Source organism: Ranitomeya imitator, chromosome 1, assembly GCF_032444005.1.
Source record: "Ranitomeya imitator isolate aRanImi1 chromosome 1, aRanImi1.pri, whole genome shotgun sequence".
NCBI classification, from domain to species: domain Eukaryota; kingdom Metazoa; phylum Chordata; class Amphibia; order Anura; family Dendrobatidae; genus Ranitomeya; species Ranitomeya imitator.
In genome coordinates, this window is record NC_091282.1 from 611,424,242 (window position 1) to 611,449,765 (window position 25,524).

Below are 25,524 nucleotides of genomic sequence, written 5' to 3' on the forward strand. Positions count from 1 at the left end.
TGGATCACACCAGCTTCTCAGGCTGCCCTCACATGTGAACACAATTCTGTCTGCAGCCTAAATTTATAACTTTGGTCTGACGTCAGGTTTCTAGACCGGCCCCTCAGGCCAATATCATAACTGCTGCCTGTTTGATTGGGCCACGGCCGCGCTACTAATGAATATATATTATTTTCCTCTGGATACACTTGCGAGATGGTTCCCAGGAATAGCTAACCCTCAAGCAATTAACATCTCCCCTCCAAGCACTAGGAGGTGTCAAGTGTTCCTTTGTTCTTGGCTCTAGCTAGGCCTCCTGGTGAGATCTGGAGACAGAGGTCTTACTTGTCCCAAGGAAGTACCTATTAACACCTAGGTGTGACTTGCCTTCAGGACAGATGCTACATTGTCTAAGGGTCACTTCCGTCTTTCTGTCTGTCCTTCTGTCACGGATATTCATTGGTCGTGGCCTTGTCTGTCATGGAATCCAAGTCGCTGATTGGTCGTGGCAAAACGCCCACGAACATTGCCACGACCAATCAGCGACGCCCGCAGTCCGGCGGCAATATGGCCGTTCTTTCCTCCACGCAGTCAGTCAATGCCTGCTCCATACTCCCCTCCAGTCAGCCCTCACACAGGGTTAATGCCAGCGTTACCGGAGCGCGGTGTAACGCACTCCGGTTTTGCAGCTATTAAACCCTGTGTGACCAACTTTTTTACTATTTATGCTGTGTATGCAGTATCAATAGTAAAACGATCTAATGTTAAAAATAATAATAATAATAAAAAATAAAACGTTATACTCACCCTCCGCCGTCGCGTCCTCTCCTCGGCACTGCAAGCGGCAGGTTCCGCTTCCAAAGATGCTATGGGAGAAGGACCTTCCATGACGTCACGGTCATGCGACCGCGATGTCATGGAAGGTCCTGCGCTCATACCAATCCTGGAACCGGAAGCTGCCGGGTGCACCGTACACAAGCGCCGGAACTACAAGGGGCTCTTCGGATGGAGAGTATATGTTTTTTTTTTATATTTTTACACTCTAAACATACGTAACTGGGCAATATACTACGTGGCTGGGCAATATACTACGTGGCTCTGTGCTGTATACTATGCGACTGGGCAATATACCACGTGGCTCTGTGCTGTATACTACGTCACTGTGCAATATACTGTACTACGTGCCTGGGCAATATACTACGTCGCTGGGCAATATAGTATGTGACTGGGCAATATACTACGTGGCTGGCCAATATACTACGTGGACATGCATATTCTAGAATACCCGATGCGTTAGAATCGGGCCACCACCTAATATATATACAGTACAGACCAAAAGTTTGGACACACCTTCTCATTTAAAGATTTTTCTGTATTTTCATGACTATGAAAATTGCACATTCACACTGAAGGCATCAAAACTATGAATTAACACATGTGAAATTATATACTTAAGAAAAAAGTGTGAAACAACTGAAATTATGTCATATTCTAGGTTCTTCAAGGTAGCCACCTTTTGCTTTGATGACTGCTTTGCACACCATTGGCATTCTTTTGATGAGCTTCAAGAGGTAGTCACCAGGAATGGTCTTCCAACAATCTTGAAGGAGTTCCCAAAGATGCTTAGCACTTGTTGGCCCTTTTGCCTTCACTCTGCGGTCCAGCTCACCCCAAACCATCTCGATTGGGCTCCGGTCTGGTGACTGTGGAGACCAGGTGATCTGGCGTAGCACCCCATCACTCTCCTTCTTGGTCAAATAGCCCTTACATAACCTGGAGGTGTGTTTGGGGTCATTGTCCTGTTGAAAAATAAATGATGGTCCAACTAAACGCAAACCGGATGGAATAGCATGCCGCTGCAAGATGCTGTGGTAGCCATGCTGGTTCAGTTTGCCTTCAATTTTGAATAAATCCCCAACAGTGTCACCAGCAAAGCACCTCCACACCATCACACCTCCTCCTCCATGCTTCACGGTTGGAACCAGGCATGCAGAGTCCATCCATTCACCTTTTCTGCGTCGCACAAAGACACGGTGGTTGGAACCAAAGAGCTCAAATTTGGACTCATCAGACCAAAGCACAGATTTTCCACTGGTCTAATGTCCACTCCTTGTGTTCTTTAGCCCAAACAAGTCTCTTCTGCTTGTTGCCTGTCCTTAGCAGTGGTTTCCTAGCAGCTTTTTTACCATGAAGGCCTGCTGCACAAAGTCTCCTCTTAACAGTTGTTGTAGAGATGTGTATTCTGCTAGAACTCTGTGTGGCATTGACCTGGTCTCTAATCTAAGCTGCTGTTAACCTGCGATTTCTGAGTCGGGTGACTCGGATAAACTTATCCTCAGAAGCAGAGGTGACTCTTGGTCATCCTTTCCTGGGGCGGTCCTCATGTGAGCCAGTTTCTTTGTAGCGCTTGATGGTTTTTGCCACTGCACTTGGGACACTTTCAAAGGTTGCCCAATTTTTTGGACTGACTGACCTTCATTTCTTAAAGTAATGATGGCCACTCATTTTTCTTTACTTAGAATTTGTATTATGGCAAGAAAAAAGGAGCTAACAGTCTATTCAGTAGGACTATCAGCTGTGTATCCACCAGACTTCTGCACAACACAACTGATGGTCCCAACCCCATTTATAAGGCAAGAAATCCCACTTATTAAACCTGACAGGGCACACCTGTGAATTGAAAACCATTCCCGGTGACTACCTCTTGAAGCTCATCAAGAGAATGGCAAGAATGTGCAAAGCAGTCATCAAAGCAAAAGGTGGCTACTTTGAAGAACCTAGAATATAAGACATAATTTCAGTCGTTTCACACTTTTTTGTTAAGCATATGATTCCACATGTGTTAATTCATAGTTTTGATGCCTTCAGGGTGACTGTACAATTTTCATAGTCATGAAAATACAAAAAAATCTTTAAATGAGGTGTGTCCAAACTTTTGGTCTGTACTTTATATGTACAGTACAGACCAAAAGTTTGGACACACCTCATTTAAAGATTTTTCTATATTTTCATGACTATGAAAATTGTAAATTCACACTGAAGGCATCAAAACTATGAATTAACACATGTGGAATTACACTTAAGAAAAAAGCGTGAAACAACTGAAATTATGTCTTATATTCTAGGTTCTTCAAAGTAGACACCTTTTGCTTTGATGACTGCTTTGCACACTCTTGGCATTCTCTTGATGAGCTTCAAGAGGTAGTCACCGGGAATGGTCTTCCAACTATCTTGGAGGTGCTTAGCACTTGTTGGCCCTTTTGCCTTCACTCTGCGGTCCAGCTCAGCCCAAACCATCTCGATTGGGTTCAGGTCTGGTGACTCTGGAGGCGAGGTCATCTGGCTTAGCACCCCATCACTCTCTTTCTTGGTCAAATATCCCTTACACATCCTGGAGGTGTGTTTAGGGTCATTGTCCTGTTGAAAAACAAATGATGGTCCAACTAAACACAAACCGGATGAAATAGCATGCCGCTGCAAGATGATGTGGTAGCCAAGCTGGTTCAGTATGCCTTCAATTTTGCCTTCAGTTTTGCTGGTGTCACCAGCAAAGCACCCCCACACCATCACACCTCCATGCTTCACGTGGGAACAGGCATGTACGAGGGGCTATCCAAAAGTAATGATAATCGATTATTTCTGTTGCACACAGAAATTAAAATAAAATGTTTTCTTCTCTCTTAGGTACCCACTAGTCCAGGAAAAAAAATCACTTAAATAGACCACGATTCCCGGGAGCTACATTCATTTGAATATGAACTGCTGAAGAGTGAACATCAAAATGGAAAAAAAACGAGCTCAGAGCTGTCATCAAATACCTCTGCTTGAAAAAAATGACTACCAAAGACATACACAGCGACTTGGTGGAAACATTGGGGGACTCTTCTCCTCCATATTCCACAGTTGCATGCTGGGCCAAGGAATTTAAGCTGGGAAGAACATCGACGGAAGATGAACATCGTGAAGGACGCCCATCCACGTCCCTCAATGAAGAAAACGTGAAAAAAGTTGAAGAAGTTGTATTGGCAGATTGAAGAGTGACTATCAGGCATGTAGCTGAGGTCACAGGGATCTCGTATGGCAGTATACTCTTCTCCTCCATATTCCACAGTTGCATGCTGGGCCAAGGAATTTAAGCTGGGAAGAACATCGACGGAAGATGAACATCGTGAAGGACGCCCATCCACGTCACTCAATGAAGAAAACGTGAAAAAAGTTGAAGAAGTTGTATTGGCAGATTGAAGAGTGACTATCAGGCATGTAGCTGAGGTCACAGGGATCTCATATGGCAGTATTCAAAGAATCCTTGCAAAAGAATTGCATATGAGAAAGGTCTCCGCGCGTTGGGTGCCAAAAATGTTAAACGACAAGCAAAAGAAGAAACGAGTTGACATTTCAATAGCAAATCTCGAAAAGTTCCAAGCAGACAAGGAAAATTTTTTGTCACGTTTTTTGACCATGGACAAGACCTGGATCCACCACTTTGATCCTGAAACTAAACAACAATCGATGACGTGGAAACGAGCCGACGAACCGACGCCGAAGAAATTCAAAGTGTCAAGCTCAGCAGGAAAGGTTATGGCGTCCGTTTTTTGGGACGCTAAAGGAATTATTATGGTGGACTATTTGGAGAAGGAGCCACTATTACAGGCTCCTACTACGCAGAACAATTAAGAAGATTGTGGGAGGCTATCAAGGAGAAAAGGAGCAGCAAACTGCGGGCTGGAGTGCTGTTTCACCAAGATAACGCGCCGGCTCACAAAGCTGCAGTTGCCATGGCTACCATTCAAGAAGCGGGCTTTGAACGGGTGGAACACCCCCCCTATTGGCCAGATCTAGCCCCCAGTGACTTCTTTCTCTTTCCTCGGCTCAAGGAACACCTCCGGGGCAAGAAATTTGATGACAATAGCGACGTGATAACCGCTATTGGGGATTTTTTTGAGGGTCAAGATCAAGAATTTTTTATAAGGGAATTCTAAGTTTAGAAAAGAGATGGACTAAATGTATAGACTTGTTAGGAGACTATGTAAAAAAAATAAAAAAAATTTTTTGACTATATTCATTGTGTACTACACAAGGGAATTTCAATTGATGAAAAAAACCCAAAAAGAGTGTTTATACAAAAGATATAAATTTATTTCAACATAAAATATACATAATTATAACAAGGTAAAGCTAATCATGCAGGGTAGGGGGAGTAGCTATCCACATATCACAATGGTATAGATACGATCAATAAGTAGCCGAATCCAGGTAAAGAGTACCAGAAAAAATTACCAATAGATACCATAATGTAGTAACAGGCATATATTAAGCAGCACAGATGTAGAGAGATCTAAATTAGCCTAGTAAGATCAGCGTAAGAAGATGAAGAAGATCGGCGAAACGCGCGTTGAAGCGGCAGGCAGGGGTCCGGTTACCACACTTCTGAATAGGTAATCTATGCAAGCATACTATGTTCATTGAATAGCCTATTGGTATTATAGCGTTATCCCTAGACACAGCACTTGCTGTAACCTATTACATTTTGCACTATGTCACTTTATGTCTATGGATTTACGCTGATCTTACTAGGCTAATTTAGATCTCTCTACATCTGCGCTGCTTAATATATGCCTGTTACTACATTATGGTATCTATTGGTAATTTTTTCTGGTACTTTTTACCTGGATTCGGCTACTTATTGATCGTATCTATACCATTGTGATATGTGGATAGCAACTCCCCCTACCCTGCATGATTAGCTTTACCTTGTTATAATTATGTATATTTTATGTTGAAATAAATTTATATCTTTTGTATAAACACTCTTTTTGGGTTTTTTTCATCAATTGAAATTCCCTTGTGTAGTATATGTATCATTAGAGTGATCCACTTTGATGGATATTTTTTGGTGGAATTAGATGTTCTTATATTCATTGTGTTTAGTATTGATTATTATTACTTTTGGATCGCCCCTCGTAGAGTCCATCCGTTCACCTTTTCTGCGTCGCACAAAGACACGGTGGTTGGAACCAAAGATCTCAAATTTGGACTCATCAGACCAAAGCACAGATTTCCACTGGTCTAATGTCCATTCCTTGAGTTCTTTAGCCCAAACAAGTCTCTTCTGCTTGTTGCCTGTCCTTAGCAGTGGTTTCCTAGCAGCTATTTTGCCATGAAGGCCTGCTGCACAAAGTCTCCTCTTTACAGTTGTTGTAGAGATGTGTCTGCTGCTAGAACTCTGTGTGGCATTGACCTGGTCTCTAATCTAAGCTGCTGTTAACCTGTGATTTCTGAGGCTGGTGACTTGGATAAACTTATCCTCAGAAGCAGAGGTGACTCTTGGTCTTCCTTTCCTGGGGTGGTCCTCATGTGAGCCAGTTTCTTTGTAGCGCTTGATGGTTTTTGCAACTGCACTTGGGGACACTTTCAAAGTTTTCCCAATTTTTCGGACTGACTAACCTTCATTTCTTAAAGTAATGATGGCCACTCGTTTTTCTTTACTTAGCTGCTTTTTCATGCCATAGTACAAATTCTAACAGTCTATTCAGTAGGACAATCAGCTGTATATCCACCACACTTCTGCACAACACAACTGATGGTCCCAAACCTATTTATAAGGCAAGAAATCCCACTTATTAAACCTGACAGGGCACACCTGTGAAGTGACAACCATTCCTGGTGACAACCTCTTGAAGCTCATCAAGAGAATGGCAAGAATGTGCAAAGCAGTCATCAAAGCAAAAGGTGGCTACTTTGAAGAACCTAGAATGTAAGACATAATTTCAGGTGTTTCACACTTTTTTGTTAAGTATATAATTCCACAAGTGTTAATTCATAGTTTTGATGCCCTCAGTGTGAATGTACAATTTTCATAGTCATGAAAATACAGAAAAATCTTTAAATGAGAAGGTGTGTCCAAACTTTTGGTCTGTACTGTATAATATATTATATCTATATATATAATTGCCTAAGGGTTTTTCCGTCTGTCTGTCTTTCTGTCTGTCCTGGAAATCCTGGCTCTCTGATTGGTCGAGGCCGCCAGGCCTCGACCAATCAGAGACCGGCACAGCATCGACGTAGAAATCCCGCGTCTCTGATTGGTCGAGGCCGCCAGGCCTCGACCAATCAGCAACGGGCACAGCGACGATGATGTCATAAAGGACGTAGAAATCCTGCGTCTCTGATTGGTCGAGGCCGCCAGGCTTCGACCAATCAGCAACGGGCACAGCGACGATGATGTCATAAAGGACGTAGACATCTCACATTTCTGATTCAGCGATGGGCAAAGTATCGACGTACATGTCATAATGGTTGCCATGGCGACGATGATGTCATAAAGGTTGCCTCGACCAATCAGCGACGGGCACAGTCTGCCGCGAATTCTGGAATCATCATTGTCCATATACTACGGGGACATGCATATTCTAGAATACCCGATGCGTTCGAATCGGGCCACAATCTAGTATTTTTATTTTTATTTTTGAAATTTACCAGTAGTTGCTGCATTTCCTATTCTAGGCTTATACTCAAGTCAATAAGATTTCCCAGTTTTTGTGGAAAAATTAGGGGTTTCGGCTTATACTCAGGTGGGCTTATACTCGAGCATATACGGTAAGTACTGTATAAGCTGACCCGAGCATAAGCCGACGTACCTAATTTTACCTCGAAAACTTATTGATTCGAGTATACGCCAAGTAGGGAGATGCAGCAGCTACTGGATCCATGAGTCTCCCCTCTCCCTGTCGGACCACGAGTCTTCCACGGGGGTGTTTCTTACCCACTTCTTCACAGCAGCAGCGGTGTAGCGCCATCCTGTCATGTATGGCGTCCCGGAGGTAGCGGCGTGTCAGTAACGTATGGAGCAGCAGTAGCAGTCGTGGAGGCAAGCGGTAGCCATTTGGCAGGTGGAGGTTGCGGGCAGCCTGTATTTTCGCTGCGCAATTTCACTTCCAGTCCCGCTCATTATGGCTTATGAATATTCGTGATATCACTGGAAGTGAAGCGTATGGCACTGAAAATACATACCGCCCGCAACCTCTACCTGTCGCACGGCTACTGCTTGCTCCATACCATACCAGCACACCGCTAACTCTGGGACTCAATACATGCCAGGATCGCATGCTCCACCGCCGCTGCTGCTGTGAAGGAGGGGGTAAGAAACACCCTCTGGGAAGAGAGACGGACTGGGGGAGACAGACCAGTGGGGGTGACTCGAGTATAAGCCGAGAGGGGCACTTTCAGCCTAAAACAATGGGTTGAAAATCTCGGCTTATACTCGAGTACATAAGGTATTTGGTCACCTAAAAACATGCTAGATTTCTGTCTCTCACAGACCTGTAACTTCTTCTTTAAGAGGTTCCTCTGTCCTCCACTCATTACCTGTAGTAATGGCACCTGTTTGAACTTGTTATTAGTACATAAGACACCTGTTCACAACCTCTAACAGTCACACTCCAAACTCGACTACGGTGAAGACCAAAGAGCTGTCGAAGGACACCAGAAACAAAATTGTAGACCTGCACCAGGCTGGGAAGACTGAATCTGCAATAGGCAAGCAGCTTAGTGTGATCAACAGTGGGAGCAATAATAAGAAAATGGAAGACATACAAGACCACTGATAATCTCCCTCGATCTAGGGCTCCAGGCAAGTTCTCACCCCGTGGGGTCAAAATAATCACAAGAAAAATGAGGAAAAATCCCAGAACCACACGGGGGACCTAGTGAATGACCTGCATAGAGCTGGGACCACCGTAACAAAGGCTACCATCAGTAACACACTATGCCGCCAGGGACTCAGATACTGCAGTGCAGACGTGTCCCCCTGCTTAAGCCAGTACATGTCTGGGCCTGTCTGAAGTTTGTTAGAGAGCATTTGGATTATCCAGAAGAGTATTGGTGATGAAACCAAAGTAGAACTGTTTGGTAGAAACAAAACTCGTCGTGCTTGGAGGAGACAGAATGCCGAGGTGCATCCAAAGAACACTATGCCTACTGTGAAGCATGGGGGTGGCAACATCATGCTTTGGGGCTGTTTCACTGCAAAGGGACCAGGATGACTGATCCATGTACATGAAAGAATGAATGAGGCCATGTATCGTGAGATTTTGAGTGCAAACCTCCTTCCATCAGCAAGGGCATTGAAGATGAAACGTGGATGGGTCTTTCAGCATGATAGTGATCCAAAGCACACCGCCAGGGCAACGAAGGAGTGGCTTCGTAAGAAGCATATGAAGGTCTGGGAGTGGCCTATTCAGTCTCCACAAAGTCCGTGTTGCCCAGCGACAGGCCCAAAACATCACTGCTCTAGAGGAGATCTGCATGGAAGAATGGGCCAACCTACCACCAAGAGTGTGTGCCAACCTTGTGAAGACTTACAGAAAACGTTTGCCCTGTCAGTGCCAACAAATGATATATAACAAAATATTAAGATGAACTTTTGTTAATGACCAAATACTTATTTTCCACCATAATTTGCAAAATAAATCTTGCTAAATCAGACAAGGTGATTTTCTGGATTTGTTTTCTCATTTTGACTCTCATAGTTGTGGTCTACCTATGATGTCAATTACAGGCATCTCATCTTTTTAAGTGGGAGAACTTGCACAATTGGTAGCTGACTAAATCCTTTTTTCCCCACTGTATATCAGGAGGATATACTTACGGTATATACACGGCTCATACTGCACATTACAAGATATAACAAGAGGATATACAGTGCTCATATTTCACATTATAGGAGGATATATTGCATGTACACCGCTCATACTGCACATTACCGGAGAATATAGAGTGATTATACCACTCCAACTGCATATTACAGTATATATCAAGAGGCAATACCTCAGTATACTAGCCATACACATCCACTATCTCTGTATAAAAGCCATACACACACCATCATCCATAACTAGTCATACACACACACACACACATCCGCCATATACTAATCATACACACACACCATTCTCTGTATACTAGTCATACACACACCATCCTCCGTATACTAGTCATACATACACCATCCTCCGTATACTAGTCATACACACACACATCCGCCATATACTAGTCATACACACACACATCCGCCATATACTAGTCATACACACACCATCCTCCATATACTAGTCATACACACACACATCCGCCATATACTAGTCATACACACACCATCCTCCATATACTAGTCATACACACACCATCCTCCGTATACTAGTCATACATACACCATCCTCCGTATACTAGTCATACACACACACATCCGCCATATACTAGTCATACACACACCATCCTCCATATACTAGTCATACACACACACAACATCCGCCATATACTAGTCATACACACACCATCCTCCGTATACTAGTCATACACACACCATCCTCCATATACTAGTCATACACACACCATCCTCCGTATACTAGTCATACACACACCATCCTCCATATATTAGTCATACACACACCATCCTCCGTATACTAGTCATACACACACCATCCTTCATATACTAGTCATACACACAAACACACACAACATCCGCCATATACTAGTCATACACACACCATCCTCCATTTACTAGTCATACACACACCATCCTCCGTATACTAGTCATACACACACCATCCTCCATATACTAGTCATACACACACCATCCTCCGTATACTAGTCATACACACACCATCCTTCATATACTAGTCATACACACACCATCCTCCATATAATAGTCATACACACACACCACATCCACCATATACTAGTCACACACACCATCCTCCGTATACTAGTCATACACACACCATCCTCCATATACTAGTCACACACACCATCCTCCGTATACTAGTCATACACACACCATCCTCCGTATACTAGTCATACACACACCATCCTTCATATACTAGTCATACACACACCGTCCTCCATATACTAGTCATACACACACCGTCCTCCATATACTAGTCAAACACACACACAACATCCGCCATATACTAGTCATGCACACACCATCCTCCATATACTAGTCATACACACACCATCTTCTGTATACTAGTCACACACCATCCTCCGTATACTAGTCATACACACACCATCCTCCATATACTAGTCATACACACACCGTCCTCCATATACTAGTCAAACACACACCATCCTCCATATACTAGTTATACACACAAGTTGACCTCTGTATACTCACCATACATTTCTCACACTGAATCATTAGTCCTTCATCCTTGTAGAGATCACATATGCAGCGGATGATGTCATCCTCCTTCTCATGGCTTCCATCTTTGTCGCACAGGGAGTTCTCGCTGCTGTCTGCTTCACTAGCGGTCTCCCCCATAATTTCATCGATCTGTGCAGCAGACTCGTGGCGAGCACTATAATAAGCCTTCCGGAGCCGACACACATCTCTCCCGATAGCGGACTTCCTCCCGTGATATTTCTGGTAAATGGCAAGATTTTATCTTCACATTCGGTTTCCCTTAATTAGAAACCAGCCCCAAGTGTGACTTACCTCTGCGTTACGGAAAACTTTCAACATGTCTGTGTCAAAGGCTTCGACTGTCTTGTAGAATCCGCTTAAAATCTGTTTCTCAACCGTCAGCAGATCGAGGGGATCGCCAACCTTCTCATAGTAGTAAGGGTTCCTGCAACGGAAGCAACTACTGTAAGTCCACCCAGGGGTGGGACATAACCCCACAGCAGACCCCTATACATATAGAGAGCGCCCCCCAACGCTGCACTTTATAAAAAAAAGAGAGCGACCCCCACTGCTGCACTCTATACAAAAAGACAGCAACCCCACCACTGCACTCTATACAAAAAGAGAGCGACTCCACCGCCTCCCTCTATACAGATAATAGGGAGCGACCCCACCGCTGCACTCAATACAGATAATATGGAGCGACCCCACTGCCTTCCTCTATACAGATAATAGGGAGCGACCACACCACCGCCGTCTGTACAGATAATAGGGAGCGACCCAATCGCCTCTCTCTATACAGATAATAGGGAGCGACCCCACCACCTCCCTCTATACAGATAATATGGAGCGACCACACCGCCTCCCTCTATACTGGAAGAAGCTACGGCGAAACAGCACTTGCCGGGCGCCGGGGATCCGCACCTGCTCTCTACCACCTGCGTCAGGCACCTTTGTATTTCTATCCATACCACAGGTAATTGACCATTCGTATGAGTTTCCCCTCCCCCCTGGGTAGGAACTTTTCCTTCTCTTTTTCTGATCTTTTGTAGTGGGTTTATCTTCCAGCCTGTTAGCAATATATCTTTTGCACTACTGTATATATATATACAGTCATGGCCAAAAGTATTCACACCCCTGCAATTCTGTCAGATAATACTCAGTTTCTTCCTGAAAATGATTGCAAACACAAATTATTTGGTATTATTATCTTCATTTAATTTGTCTTAAATGAAAAAACACAAAAAGAATTGTCCTAAAGCCAAATTGGATATAATTCCACACCAAACATAAAAAAGGGGGCGGACAAAAGTATTGGCACCTTTTGAAAAATCATGTGATGCTTCTCTAATTTGTGTAATTAACAGCACCTGTAACTTACCTGTGGCACCTAACAGGTGTTGGCAATAACTACATAACACTTGCAGCCAGTTGACATGGATTAAAGTTGACTCAACCTCTGTCCTGTGTCCTTGTGTGTACCACATTGAGCATGAAGAAAAGAAAGAAGACCAAAGAACTGTCTGAGGACTTGAGAAACCAAATTGTGAGGAAGCATGAGCAATCTCAAGGCTACAAGTCCATCTCCAAAGACCTGAATGTTCCTGTGTCTACCGTGCGCAGTGTTATCAAGAAGTTTAAAGCCCATGGCACTGTGGCTAACCTCCCTAGATGTGGACGGAAAAGAAAAATTGACAAGAGATTTCAACGCAAGATTGTGCGGATGTTGGATAAAGAAACTCGACTAACATCCAAACAAGTTCAAGCTGCCCTGCAGTCCGAGGGTACAACAGTGTCAACCCGTACTATCCGTCAGTGTCTGAATGAAAAGGGACAGTATGGTAGGAGACCCAGGAAGACCCCACTTCTTACCCCGAGACGTTTTGGAAGAATGTTCTCTGGTCAGATGAGACAAAAGTAGAGCTTTTTGGGCAAAGGCATCAACATAGAGTTTACAGGAGAAAAAAAGAGGCATTCAAAGAAAAGAACACGGTCCCTACAGTCAAACATGGCGAAGGTTCCCTGATATTTTGGGGTTGCTTTGCTGCCTCTGGCACTGGACTGCTTGACCTTGTGCATGACATTATGAAGTCTGAAGACCACCAACAAATTTTGCAGCATAATGTAGGGCCCAGTGTGAGAAAGCTGGGTCTCCCTCAGAGGTCATGGGTCTTCCAGCAGGACAATGACCCAAAACACACTTCAAAAAGCACTAGAAAATGGTTTGTGAGAAAGCACTGGAGACTTCTAAGGTGGCCAGCAATGAGTCCAGACCTGAATCCCATAGAACACCTGTGGAGAGATCTAAAATGGCACTTTGGAGAAGGCACCCTTCAAATATCAGGGACCTGGAGCAGTTTGCCAAAGAAGAATGGTCTAAAATTTCAGCAGAGCATTCTAAGAAACTCATTGATGGTTACCGGAAGCGGTTGGTCGCAGTTATTTTGGCTAAAGGTTGTGCAACCAAGTATTAGGCTGAGGGTGCCAATACTTTTGTCTGGCCCATTTTTGGAGTTTTGTGTGAAATGATCAATGTTTTGCTTTTTGCTTCATTCTCTTTTGTGTTTTTTCATTTAAGACAAATTAAATGAAGATAATAATACCAAAGAATTTGTGATTGCAATCATTTTCAGGAAGAAAATGAGTATTATCTGACAGAATTGCAGGGGTGTGAATACTTTTGGCCATGACTGTAGACTCACTGTGTCAGCAAATATCATTTATATGGGATACTCTCCACACCGGTAACACATCACCATTAACATTAATCACCATTAATTCCACCATACATGATATTTTGGGGTTAATCTCACCATGTTAACCCTTGGTGGTATGGAGCAGGTTCATCTCCCCTGATTTTGTCTGGTGGTTAACCAAACCCCCCCCTGTCTTCTTTTCCCCACTGTTTGGTGTACTTTAGTGTACGGTTTTAATTATTGTTAATAAACATAATACTTTTTAACACTACCTCTTTCTCTTCATTTTGTTTTTCCTTTGTGATATTTTTCACAAATGAATATGTGAGTTAGATAATAGGGAGCGACCCCACCGCCTCCCTCTATACAGATGATAGGGAGAGACCCCACCGCCTCACTCTATAGATAATAGAGAGCGACCACACCGCCTCCCTCTATACAGATAATAGGGAGCGACCCCACCGCCTCCCTCTATACAGATAATAGGGAGAGACCCCACCGCCTCACTCTATAGATAATAGAGAGCGACCACACCGCCTCCCTCTATACAGATAATAGGGAGAGACCCCACCGCCTCACTCTATACAGATAACAGGGAGCGACCCCACAGCCTCCCTCTATACAGATAGGAAGCGACCCCACCACCTCCCTCTGTACAGGTAATATGGAGCGACCCCACCACCTCCCTCTATACAGATAACAGGGAGCGACCCCACCGCCTCCCTCTATACAGATAGGAAGCGACCCCACCACCTCCCTCTGTACAGATAATATGGAGCAACCCCACCACCTCCCTCTATACAGATAACAGGGAGCGACCCCACCGCCTCCCTCTATACAAATAGGAAGCGACCCCACCACCTCCCTCTGTACAGATAATATGGAGTGACCCCACCACCTCACTCTATACAGATAACAGGGAGCGACCCCACCGCCTCCCTCTATACAGATAATATGGAGCGACCCCACCGCATCCCTCTATACAGATAATAGGGAGCGACCCCCACACCTCCCTCTATACAGATAATATGGAGCGACCCCACCGCATCCCTCTATACAAATAGGGAGCGACCCCACCACCTCCCTCTGTACAGATAATAGGGAGTGACCCCACCGCCTCCCTCTATACAGATAATAGGGAGCGACCCCACCGCCTCCCTCTATACAGATAATAGGGAGCGACCCCCACACCTCCCTCTATATAAATAATGAGCGACCCCCACACCTCCCTCTATACAAATAATAGGGAGCGACCCCACCGCCTCCCTCTACACAGATAATATGGAGCGACCCCACCACCTCCCTCTATACAGATAACAGGGAGCGACCCCACCGCCTCCCTCTATACAGATAATATGGAGCGACCCCACCGCCTCCCTCTACACAGATAATATGGAACGACCCCACCACCTCCCTCTATATAGATAATAGGGAGCGACCCCACCGCCTCCCTCTGTACTGATAAAAGGGAGCGACCACACCGCCTCCATCTATACAGATAATAGGGAGCGACCCCACCGCCCCCGTCTTTACAGATAATGGGGAGCGATCCCATCTCCTCCCTCTACACAGATAATAGGGAACGACCCCACCGATGCACTCTATACAGATAATAGGGAGTGACCCCACAGCCACCTTTATCGGATATAAATCTGGGCCTTACTTTTTCTTCGGCGGGAGGCTGAGCAGAGGAGCTGCAAGACTTCGGTTGATGGAATCTGTGTGATTAGGAGATAACATCAGATGAACTGTCATCATGTCAACCATGCGCTACACTACATCATGCAGTCAGCAAGCAGTACCAGAGGTAGAGAGTAGTAATAATAATAATAATAATAATAATAGTAAAAAAAGAAAAGAAAAACATGGAAGCCTAATACTACAGTGTATCTATTTACAGAGGGGAAAATAAGAATTTGATACAATAGAAAAACAGAACGTAATATTTGGTCCAGAAAACTTTGTTTGCAATTATAGAGGTCAGACATTTCCTGTGGTTCTTCACAAAGTTTGCGCACACTGCAGCAGGGATTTTGGTCCCCTCCTCCATACAGATCTTCTCCAGATCTTTCAGGTTTCGGGGCTGTCGCTGGGCAACTCTGTCAGCTCCCTCCAAAGATTTTCTACTGGGTTCAGGTCTGGAGACTGCTAGGCCGCTCCAGGACCCCGAAATGCTTCTTACAGATCCACTCCTTAGTTACCCTGGCTGGGTGTTTCGTGTAATTGTGATGCTGGAAGATTGAACCACGACCCATCTTCAGTGCCCTTCTTGAGGATAGGAGATTGTTGGCCCAAATTTCGATACATGACCCCATCCATTCTCCCTTCAATACGGGTGTAGTCGTCCTGTCCCCTTTACAGAAAAGCACCCCTAATGCATGATGTTTCCCCACCATGCTTCACGGTTAGGATGGTGTTCTTGGGGTCCAAACAGGACGAGTGGAGTTGATACCAAAAAGTTCTATTTTGGTCTCATCTGACCACATGAACTTCTCCTATGCCTCCTCTGGATCATCCAGATGGTCATTAGGTACTTCAAACGGGCCTTGACATGTGCGGTCGTGAGCAGGGGTATCTTGCGTGCCCTGGAGGATTTTACTCCATGATGGCATAGTGCATAACGAATGGTTATGTTTCAGACTGTGGTCCCAGCTCTATTCAGGTTATTGACCAGGTCCTCCTGTGTAGTTCTGAGCTGATTCCTGACCTTGCTCAGAATCATCCTTACGCATGGGGGAAGATATCTTGCAGGAAGCCCCAGACCAAGGTAGATTGATGGTCATCTTGTGTTTATTCCATTTCCTAATAATTGTGAAAACAGTTGTTGCCTTCTCACCAAGCTGCTTGCCAATTGTCCTGTAGCCCATCCCAGCCTTGTGCAGGTGTACAGTTTTGTCCTTAAGGCAGCTGTTTGGTCTTGGCCATAGTGGAGAGGTTGTAGTGTGATTGAGTATGTGGACAGGGGTCTTTCATACAGGTAACAAGTTCAAACAGGTGCAATTAATACGGGTAATGAGTGCAGAGTAGGAGGGCTTCTCAAAAAAAATAAATAACAGGTCGGTGAGAGAGGGAAGTTTTGCTGGTTGGTCGGTGACCATATACTTATTTAATGCAATAAAATGCAAATTAATTATGTAAAAATCATACAATTGAAATGGCTCACAGTTGAAGTGTACCTACGATAAAAACTACAGACCTCTCCATTATTTGTAGATAGGAAAAAGTGCAGCACTGTATCAAACACTTATTTTCCCCAGTGTGTGTTCATATAGTACAGCACCAGTCATAAGTTCTGACACCCTTGCAGTGGTTTTCCCTGCTCCTATGGGAATGTGCACATTTTAGACTCAGACTGAAGGCAGCAAAACCATAGGAGGAACAGATACAGAAACAAAAAATAAAGACAAACGGCAGAATATGTTACGCCTCAGATTCATCCTGGTGCTGCCCATTTACTCTGATGATGGCTTTACACCTCATCAGCATCCTCTCCAGCAGCTTCATCAGCTAAAGTCTCTTCTCGATTGCCGCCCTCTGTGGTGGCCTCTTCTTGTTTGCCGCCCTCCGTGGCAGCTCCTTCTTGTTTGCTGCCCTCACTGGTGTCCCTTTATTGTTAGCCGCCTTCCGTGGTGGCCCCTCGTTTGCTGCCCTCCATGGCGGCACCTTCTTGTTTGCCGTTCTCCGTGGCGGACCTTTCTTGTTTGCCGCCCTTCATGGAGGATCGTTTTTGTTTGCCGCCCTCCGTGGCGGACACTTCTTGTTTGCCGCCTTCCGTGGCAGACCCTTCTTGTTTACCGCCCTCCGTGACGGCCCCTTCTTGTTTGCCGCCCTCAGTGGCTGCTTCTTTGTGTGCTGTCCTCAGTAGTGGCTTCTCGTTTCTGGTTCTCACTAGCGTCTTCTTTGTAGTAGTTTGACCACGAAGGCCACTTCTTGCAGTTTCCTCTTCACAGCCGATGATGGGATATGTCCGCTACTTAATGTCAATGTATCATTTATGAGAGCTGTTATCTGAGGTGAAGTCTGTGTGTTCTGGGGCTGGTACCTGATGAACTTATCCTCTGCAGCAGAGGTCATTCTTGGTTTTCCTACGATGGTCCTCAGTAATGATGGACTGTGGCTTCTCTTAGCTGTGGAATTTTGATTTCTGGCTTAGAGCGGCACTGTATGGAGCTGCCTCTGCAAAATACCTAATGGTCGTAAGCACTTTCTGATAACCAGCGACTCCATACCTGAGGTCCTGACGAGCTGACCACGAGGCGAGGTGACCTGATCACTTGAAGCCATTACAGTAGTGATGAACGAGTATACTCACTGCTCGGGTTTCTCCGTGCACGCTCGGGTGGTCTCCGAGTGTTTGTGAGTGCTTGGATATTTAATTTTTGTTGACGCAGCTGCATGATTTGCGGCTGCTGGACAGCCTGAATACATGTGGCGATTGTCTGGTTGCTAGGGAATCCTCACATGTATTCAACCTGTCTAGCGACCGCAAACCATACAGCTGCGTCAACAAAAACGAAATTTCCGAGCACTCAGAAATACTCAGGAGACGACCCGAGAATGCTAGGAGAAACCCGAGCAAGGAATATACTTGCTTATCACTACATACCAGGTGTCGAGATGATGAAGCTGCAGAGAGGCTGCTGAGGATGTAAAGCAGTCTTCAGAGTAATTGGGGGGGGGGGGGGCACAAGATGAGTATGAGGGGTAACATCTGCTGGTCCATGTCATACGTCGCTCTACCCCTTGTCGGTTCCTTCCTAGTTTGCTGTTTTTTGGCATAAGAACAAGGAAACCCACTGCAAGGAAACTTCTGACTTGTTCTGTATGTATACAATAGATTTTAAGTCAGTGTGTGTTCTGCACCTTTAGAATAGATTATCCCATCAGAGATCTCCTTAAATATCTGTGCAAGGCGGGCTGTCCGGGCCACTTCAATATTCTCCTCCGCAGCTGCTAGCCTCCGGGTGCGGACTGAACGCGATGTCTGCAGAGCTGCGAACTGCGTCAAAAAGACGTCTATAAAAGAAGAGGTGAAAGTGCTTACTGCCCGCCCGAGCACAGGACACTGGAGGCCACGCAGGAGGCCATCCTCACCAGACTTAATGTTCCCATCATCTCTACACACGCTGCTCCACCGGCTGTACAGCGAAGACGAGCTCAAGTCATCCTTCACCTCCTCGTGTCTGCGCCGTGTCGTCTCCCAGTTCCTCAACAGGAAAACACGATGTTTCAACACAAAATTCCTGAAAAGGTATAAGTGATGTAGGGATCAGCACATCAGGTATCAAAACATTAGGAAGGTAGTAATGAGACAGGAAGCAGCGGTCATACGGGCAGCGAGGCGGCAGCGGACAGAGCAGTAGCGGACAGGGCGGCAGCAGCCGACAGGGCGGCAGCAGCGGACAGACCGGCAGCGAGGCGGCAGCGGACAGGCCGGCAGCAAGGCGGCAGCAGACAGGGCGGCAGCAAGGTGGCAGCGGACGGACCGGCAGCACGGCAGCAGCGGACAGACCGGCAGCGGTGACAGGGTGCAGGACAATAAGGTGCACACACACAGGGCAGCAGCGGTCACACGTGCAGTGACAGGGAGCGTGAAAGTATGGTGGGCACACATAAGGACAGCAGCAAGTGACAGGGTGCGAACAGTACGGTGGGCACACATGGTGGCAGCAGTAGTGACACGTGGAGTGACTTGGTGCGGGGCTGTACGGTGGGCACACGCAGGGACAGCAGCGGTCACACGTGCAGCGACGAGGAGCAGGACAGTACAGTGGGCACACACGGGGCAGCAGCGGTCACATGTGCATTGACGGAGTGAGAGGTAGTATGGTGGGCACACGCAGGGACAGCAGCGGTCACGTGTGCAGTAACTTGGGGCGAAGCAGGACAGTGGGAACACACTGAGGCAGCAGCGTTCACACGTGCAGTGAACGGGGTGCAAGGTAGTACAGTGGGTGCACACAAGGGCAGCAGAGGTCACAAGTGCAGTGAAGGGGAGTGGGGCAGTACTGTGGGTGGGCACACACAGGGGCAGTAGCCTCCTCACCTCTCTCTGTTTGACATGGGCTTCATGTGCAGTTGGGTGCAGGGACGATTACCAGAGCCGACGCTGCGTTCCTCACTCTGGAGCCCTCTCTGCAGAACAGAAATGTTATGCAGTTATGGTGCATGTCTCCGGACCCCCGCAGTGACTGCGGCCTCACACTCACCCTCCTCTTCAGCCGGTGCTTCGATTTCCTCTTCTCCTTGGAGCGTCCTGACCTCCGGTGGGAGGGGACGTGGCCAGATTTGGTTGTCAGTCCGTTCATCCTCTGACTCTTGCCACCGATGATCCCGCGACATTCCTCGAAGCCGCATTTACAGAGTTGCTGCAGACAAGAGCAGGGATGTGAGGTTACTCATGAGGCTAAGCTGTGTCCGCGGACCCCCAGATTCAGGGACCCACCTGCTTCTCAGTGTTGAATGAGTGGAAGTTGTAGTCATAGGTCAGCTCAGTCCCGGCGGCCATGTCCTTCAGGGCGTACAGTCCGATGCGATAAACACCGTTCACAGACCTGACCAATCAATAAGCAGACATCATCTCCCATCACAGCAGGCCCAGACCCCATCTCAAAACCCCCGCCACAGCGGGCCCATGCCCCATCTCACTTCCCCAGCCACAGTGGGTGCAGACGCAGTCTCCCATCCCCACCACAGTGGGCCCAGGCGCCATCTGCCATCCCCACCATGACAGGCCCACACCCAATCTCCCTTCCCCAGCCATAGCAGGCGCAGACCCCATCTTCTATATCTGCCACAGCAAGCGCAAATCCAGTCTCCCTTCCCCATCTCCTGCCACCACGGGCCCAGGCACCATCTCCCATCCCCACCACAGCAGGCCCAAACCCAATCTCCCTTCCCCAGCCACAGAGGGCGCAGACCCCATCTCTCACCCCGACACAGCAGGCGCAGACCCAGTCTCCCTTCCACAGCGGGCGCAGACCCAATCTTCCTTCCTCGGCCACAGCGGGTGCAGACCTCATCTCCCACCCCCCGCCACAGCAGGTGCAGACTTCCCCAGCCATAGCAGGCTCAGGCCCCATCTCAACCCCCCACAGAGAGCCTAGGCCCTATCTCCCTTCCCCAGCGAGCTCAGACGCCATCTCCAGACACAGCGGGCCCAGACCCCATCTCCGGCGGGCCCAGACTCCATCTCCCATCCCCATCCATAGCGGGCCCAGACCCCATCTCCCATCCCCAGCGGGCCCAGACACAGTCTCCCTTCCCCAGCCACTGCAGGCCCAGACCCCACCTTCCATCACCTGCCACAATGGGCACAGACCCCTCCCCACTCGCTCACCACTTCTGCATCTCGCAGTTGGGGTCACAGCTGTGGTTAATGAAGCGCGCTTCGTTGCCCATCCGGTAGCTGTCGATCACCATGCCGCTGTCCAGGCTCAGGCAGTAATGGTCGCTGTGGTTGTGGTACTGCTCGATGGTCCGATTCCTAGGAGAATGCCGCACTTATTACCACTCCCATCATTCAGCCGTCATGCACACAGCAAAGGTGAACGTAGTACCTGAACTCCTGCTCGCTCACCACCTCGCCCAGGTACTCGATGATGAACTGCGAGGCCCTCAGTGCCTCCTTGGTGCGGATGCCCCAGCCCTTGCCCTCGGCCCGGAAGCGCTCCAGGCAATGCACCCACTCGTGTCTCTGGATCCGCTGGTTGCTGCACTGCTGTCCACATGGACACGTGTTAGGAGAGCACTCCGCCAAAATCATCCTACCCAGGAAAGAGAGTGTCAGCATCAGGCACACCCCAAGCAGCCTTCCAAACCCACCAGGCCACAGCCCACCGGTTCAGACAGTCCTCTCCACAGCCCAGCTCCGTTAAGTTCTCCGGCCTCTTACAGTTACAGGTGGTGGCTTCATCTCCAGAGAGTGGCCGCACATCCACATACACATCTGCCGGGAAAGAGGGCAACATGGGTGGAAGGTCAGCAACTGAAGTAGAGCACTATGGGGTCACATACAGAAGACACCCCATGTACGGGGAGCAGTATGGGGGTACAGCACCATGTTGTCACATATACAGGACAACCCCTCTACGGGGTGTAGTGTGGGGGAACAGCACCATGGGGTCACATACAGAGGACACCCCATGTACGGGGAGCAGTATGGGGGTACAACACCATGTTGTCACATATACAGGACACCCCCTCTACGGGGTGTAGTGTGGGGGAACAGCACCATGGGGTGCAAACTGGATGGGAGGCTGTCTTACTTACTGGAGCGGATTTTCTTGTACAGCGGGACGTCCGGCTTCTTGTACAACTATGATAGAGACAGTGTGGGAATGTGAGAGACCGCGTGAACCAGCGTGCAGACCACCCACGCCCTCACCCTTTGCACCTACCTGATTGTGCTTCCACTGCCACAGGATGTCGTACGGCAGCTGGAAGTCGCTTCTCTTATGTCGCAGATACTTGCCTGAAACACAAGAGGAAGGGCTGATGAGACACCACTCTGTGGCCCCTCAGGTACTAGACGTTGGGGACCACCGGTACTGGTAACATGATGAGAAGGGCAGGATTGAGCCGGAGATATTCGCAGCGATTAATCATCTGCCCTCAGTTAGGACGGCTCTGTTACCGGCAGCTCCAGGAAGGATCCAATCTGCTGGGAATCGGCTCCTTCTGGGGTGACCTTACTGACTACAACAAAGGCCTCATTGAGCAGCGGTGGCGGACGGCCAGGAGCACAGCACAATTCATCTGTGAGACACCAGGAATTGGGGAGCTACCAGAACCGTGCACCAGGAGTGGGGGCGCTACCAGGACCGTGCACCAGGAGTGGGGGCATTACCAGGACCGTGCACCAGGAGTGGGGGCATTACCAGGACCGTGTACCAGGAGTGGGGGCGCTAACAGGACCGTGCACCAGGAGTGGGGGTGCTACCAGGACCGTGCACCAGGAGTGGGGGTGCTACCAGGACCGTGCACCAGGAGTGGGGCCGCTATCAGAACCGTGGACCAGGAGTGGGAACACAACCAGGACCATGGATCAGGAGTGGGGACGCTACCAAGGCCATGCACCGTGACCGTGCACCATCTCACCGATGTGGATGGGGCCCGGCAGCAGCCCGTACTCGTGCTCGCGGGGGACGTACTCCAACTTCTCCTTCTTCAGCTGCATCAGGCGGGTCTTAGGGCTGCAGAACGAAGACACAAGAGGTAACACATGGAAGCCACACGCCGTCCCTGACACACGGATGCCACACACTGTCCTCGACACACGGACGCCACACCACATCTCCAAAACACGGATTCCACACCCCTTCCCCGACACCCGGACGCCACATCCCGTCCCCTGCATACTGACGCCACACCCTGCCTCCAACACACGGGACACCACACCCCATTCTTGACACACGAACACCACAATTCAGTCCCACCACATCCAGTCACCAACACACGAATGCAACAACACGTACTGACACACTGACGCCATACCCCGTCCCCAACACACGGATGCCACACCCAGTCCCCGACACACGGATGCCACACCCAAGCTCTACCACACCCCGTCCCCAACACACGGACACCACACACAGTCCCTGTCACATGGACCTCTCACCCCAGCCCTGACACACAGATACAACAATCCGTCCCCCGACACACTGACGCAACACCTCAGCCCCGACATGGACATGACAAGCAGGCAACAAAACATGGAGCTGACAAAATTGTCACTATGAGAACACCCCACCTCAATAGCTGATACAATGGTATAAGAGGACCCAACACATAGCAGTGACCACAGACTTCTCCCTTTTGGAGAGATTATCTGCTTCTTTGGAAGAATTGGAAAACCCTTTTAATAGCAACAATGTCCATAAGACTGTGCCTCACCCTCCCACGTAACAGTATACACATGGCACTACATGCACACCTCATCACAGTATTCCAACTCCGCGTTCCAAGCCCTGTCCTTGGGAAGCAACACTGTCCTCGGGAAGCAGCACTGCTCACTCATATTACTCACTCTGCGACTTTATACACATCGGAGAAGAGGCCAGCTTTCTGGAACTTCTTCTTGGGCAGACGAGGGACCTTCTTCTCTCGCTGCACCAGTGGTGTCAGGTGACAGGATGTACTGCTGTCACACATTTTGCGGCTTGTGTCAACATCATGACTGGGGGCAACTTCTCCAAGGTGCAGGTCAGCCACACTGTAAAGGATGAAAGCAATAGAAATCATTGACCAGCAGCATTACCCATTCCTCCATTGACACCAATAAGCAGACAGGTGACCATGCGCACACAGTCCTCTCTACCTGCTGGTGGGGTTCGGGTCCTCCTCACTTCTCTGCCTCTTCTCTGTGTTCTCCAGCTCATGGTGCTTCCTCTTCCAGCCTCTGCAATGCTCACTCTCCAGGCTCACACCTTGTATTACAGCCTCAATGACATCAGTAACGGTGTCTGCCCGTTCGAGGGTCCGGGAGATCAGCTGCAGAGGGAGGCCGTCCTGCAAGGGGTATTTACGGGGTCTTCCAGGCCGTCTCTTAACTATGTTGTTTCCAGTCCGGGACTGTCTCTGCAGCTTCTTGGCTTTCAGAATCTTGTTGACGTGGTCCAAGTTCTTCTTGGAGGCCAAGATGCGGTTGTAGTTACACATTCTACGTGCCTGCTTGTGTATGGCCTCCACCACCCTCCTCTTCAGGCTTTGGCTGGCGTAGTTACTGGGCAGACGATTAGAGGACATCCCCATGCTGTCTATTTGGGATTCTGGAGGTCCGTTGTCTGACTTGCCCTGGCTCCTCTCCCGGTTAAATCCTCTAGCTGGGCTGGAGGAGGGAGACACTGAGATGTTTGCGGTAAGGACCATATCCACCTCCTTGGCCAGAGCATTCTGCTTCTCTACACAGCCATTCCTGTGCAGCAGGCTGTCCACAGATTCATACCCCGCAGAGCCATGCCTCGTGCCTCGCAAAGGAACCCCCATGACTGAAAGAAGACGGTCCAATTTATTAGATACAGGCTCACCCAGAACATCGCCCCACCCACCTCCCAGAACATATCATATGTAGTGATCCTATAGAAATGAAATGTCGATGTCCATGGATAGCGTCTTGTCACATGTGGTCACCAATGTCTACATTGCCATCTACTGGTAATGTAACCTGCTCTGCAGCTCCACGTGGCCCCCTCAATACTGACCGCATGGACCCTCAGCAGCCAAAGACACCTTCATGTCCAATGTAAAATGTAGGTCACGGTCTACCAAATCAAGGCTGGCGACCTTTTAACAGACTTGTTTTTTTATACCTCACAATTAACAAAACCTATGCTTGGGTCAATGAATTTAAACAGCAGAGAGACTGCATTTTGATCGGGTCCTGCCGAGGGCCCCGCACTAGTGCCAGATTCTGCACAACCCAATATGTGGAGACCCAACGACTGACAACAATTATAGTCTGAAGATGGTGAGAATTTGGAAGTTTTCATTCTGCAGTGGCTGAGCTTTCTGGGTATTGTAGCGCTGTCCATTGCTTACGTACCTGAGCATGCAGTACTCTCTGAGGCGCTCCGTCTTCTGGGAGGACTACATCCTAACCGCTCCGGCGTTCTCAGGCTTCGCTCCTGACAAGCTGAAAGATGAGAAGATCATTACACGTGACATCAC

General features: G+C 48.0%; 1 protein-coding gene across 4 annotated transcripts in view; it reads right to left on the minus strand.

Annotated features, from left to right (window-relative positions):
• ASH1L (ASH1 like histone lysine methyltransferase) overlaps positions 1–25,524 on the minus strand; it is a 116,736-nt gene that overhangs the window by 36,111 nt on the left and 55,101 nt on the right. For all 4 annotated transcript variants that reach the window (XR_011312385.1, XM_069725901.1, XM_069725920.1 and 1 more), the window contains exons 4-20: positions 25,400–25,489; positions 24,176–24,845; positions 23,885–24,070; positions 22,957–23,051; positions 22,257–22,330; positions 22,129–22,174; positions 21,697–21,805; positions 21,417–21,623; positions 21,197–21,343; positions 20,303–20,411; positions 20,067–20,225; positions 19,904–19,992; positions 18,952–19,100; positions 18,721–18,873; positions 15,521–15,575; positions 11,474–11,606; positions 11,153–11,401 (exon numbers count right to left, since the gene is read on the minus strand). Coding sequence is in view for 3 of the 4 variants with exons in the window: in XM_069725901.1 (XP_069582002.1) it covers positions 11,153–11,401; positions 11,474–11,606; positions 15,521–15,575; positions 18,721–18,873; positions 18,952–19,100; positions 19,904–19,992; positions 20,067–20,225; positions 20,303–20,411; positions 21,197–21,343; positions 21,417–21,623; positions 21,697–21,805; positions 22,129–22,174; positions 22,257–22,330; positions 22,957–23,051; positions 23,885–24,070; positions 24,176–24,845; positions 25,400–25,489 (2,720 nt within the window). In the remaining variant the exon portion in view is untranslated. The remainder of the gene's footprint in view (positions 1–11,152; positions 11,402–11,473; positions 11,607–15,520; positions 15,576–18,720; positions 18,874–18,951; positions 19,101–19,903; positions 19,993–20,066; positions 20,226–20,302; positions 20,412–21,196; positions 21,344–21,416; positions 21,624–21,696; positions 21,806–22,128; positions 22,175–22,256; positions 22,331–22,956; positions 23,052–23,884; positions 24,071–24,175; positions 24,846–25,399; positions 25,490–25,524) is intronic.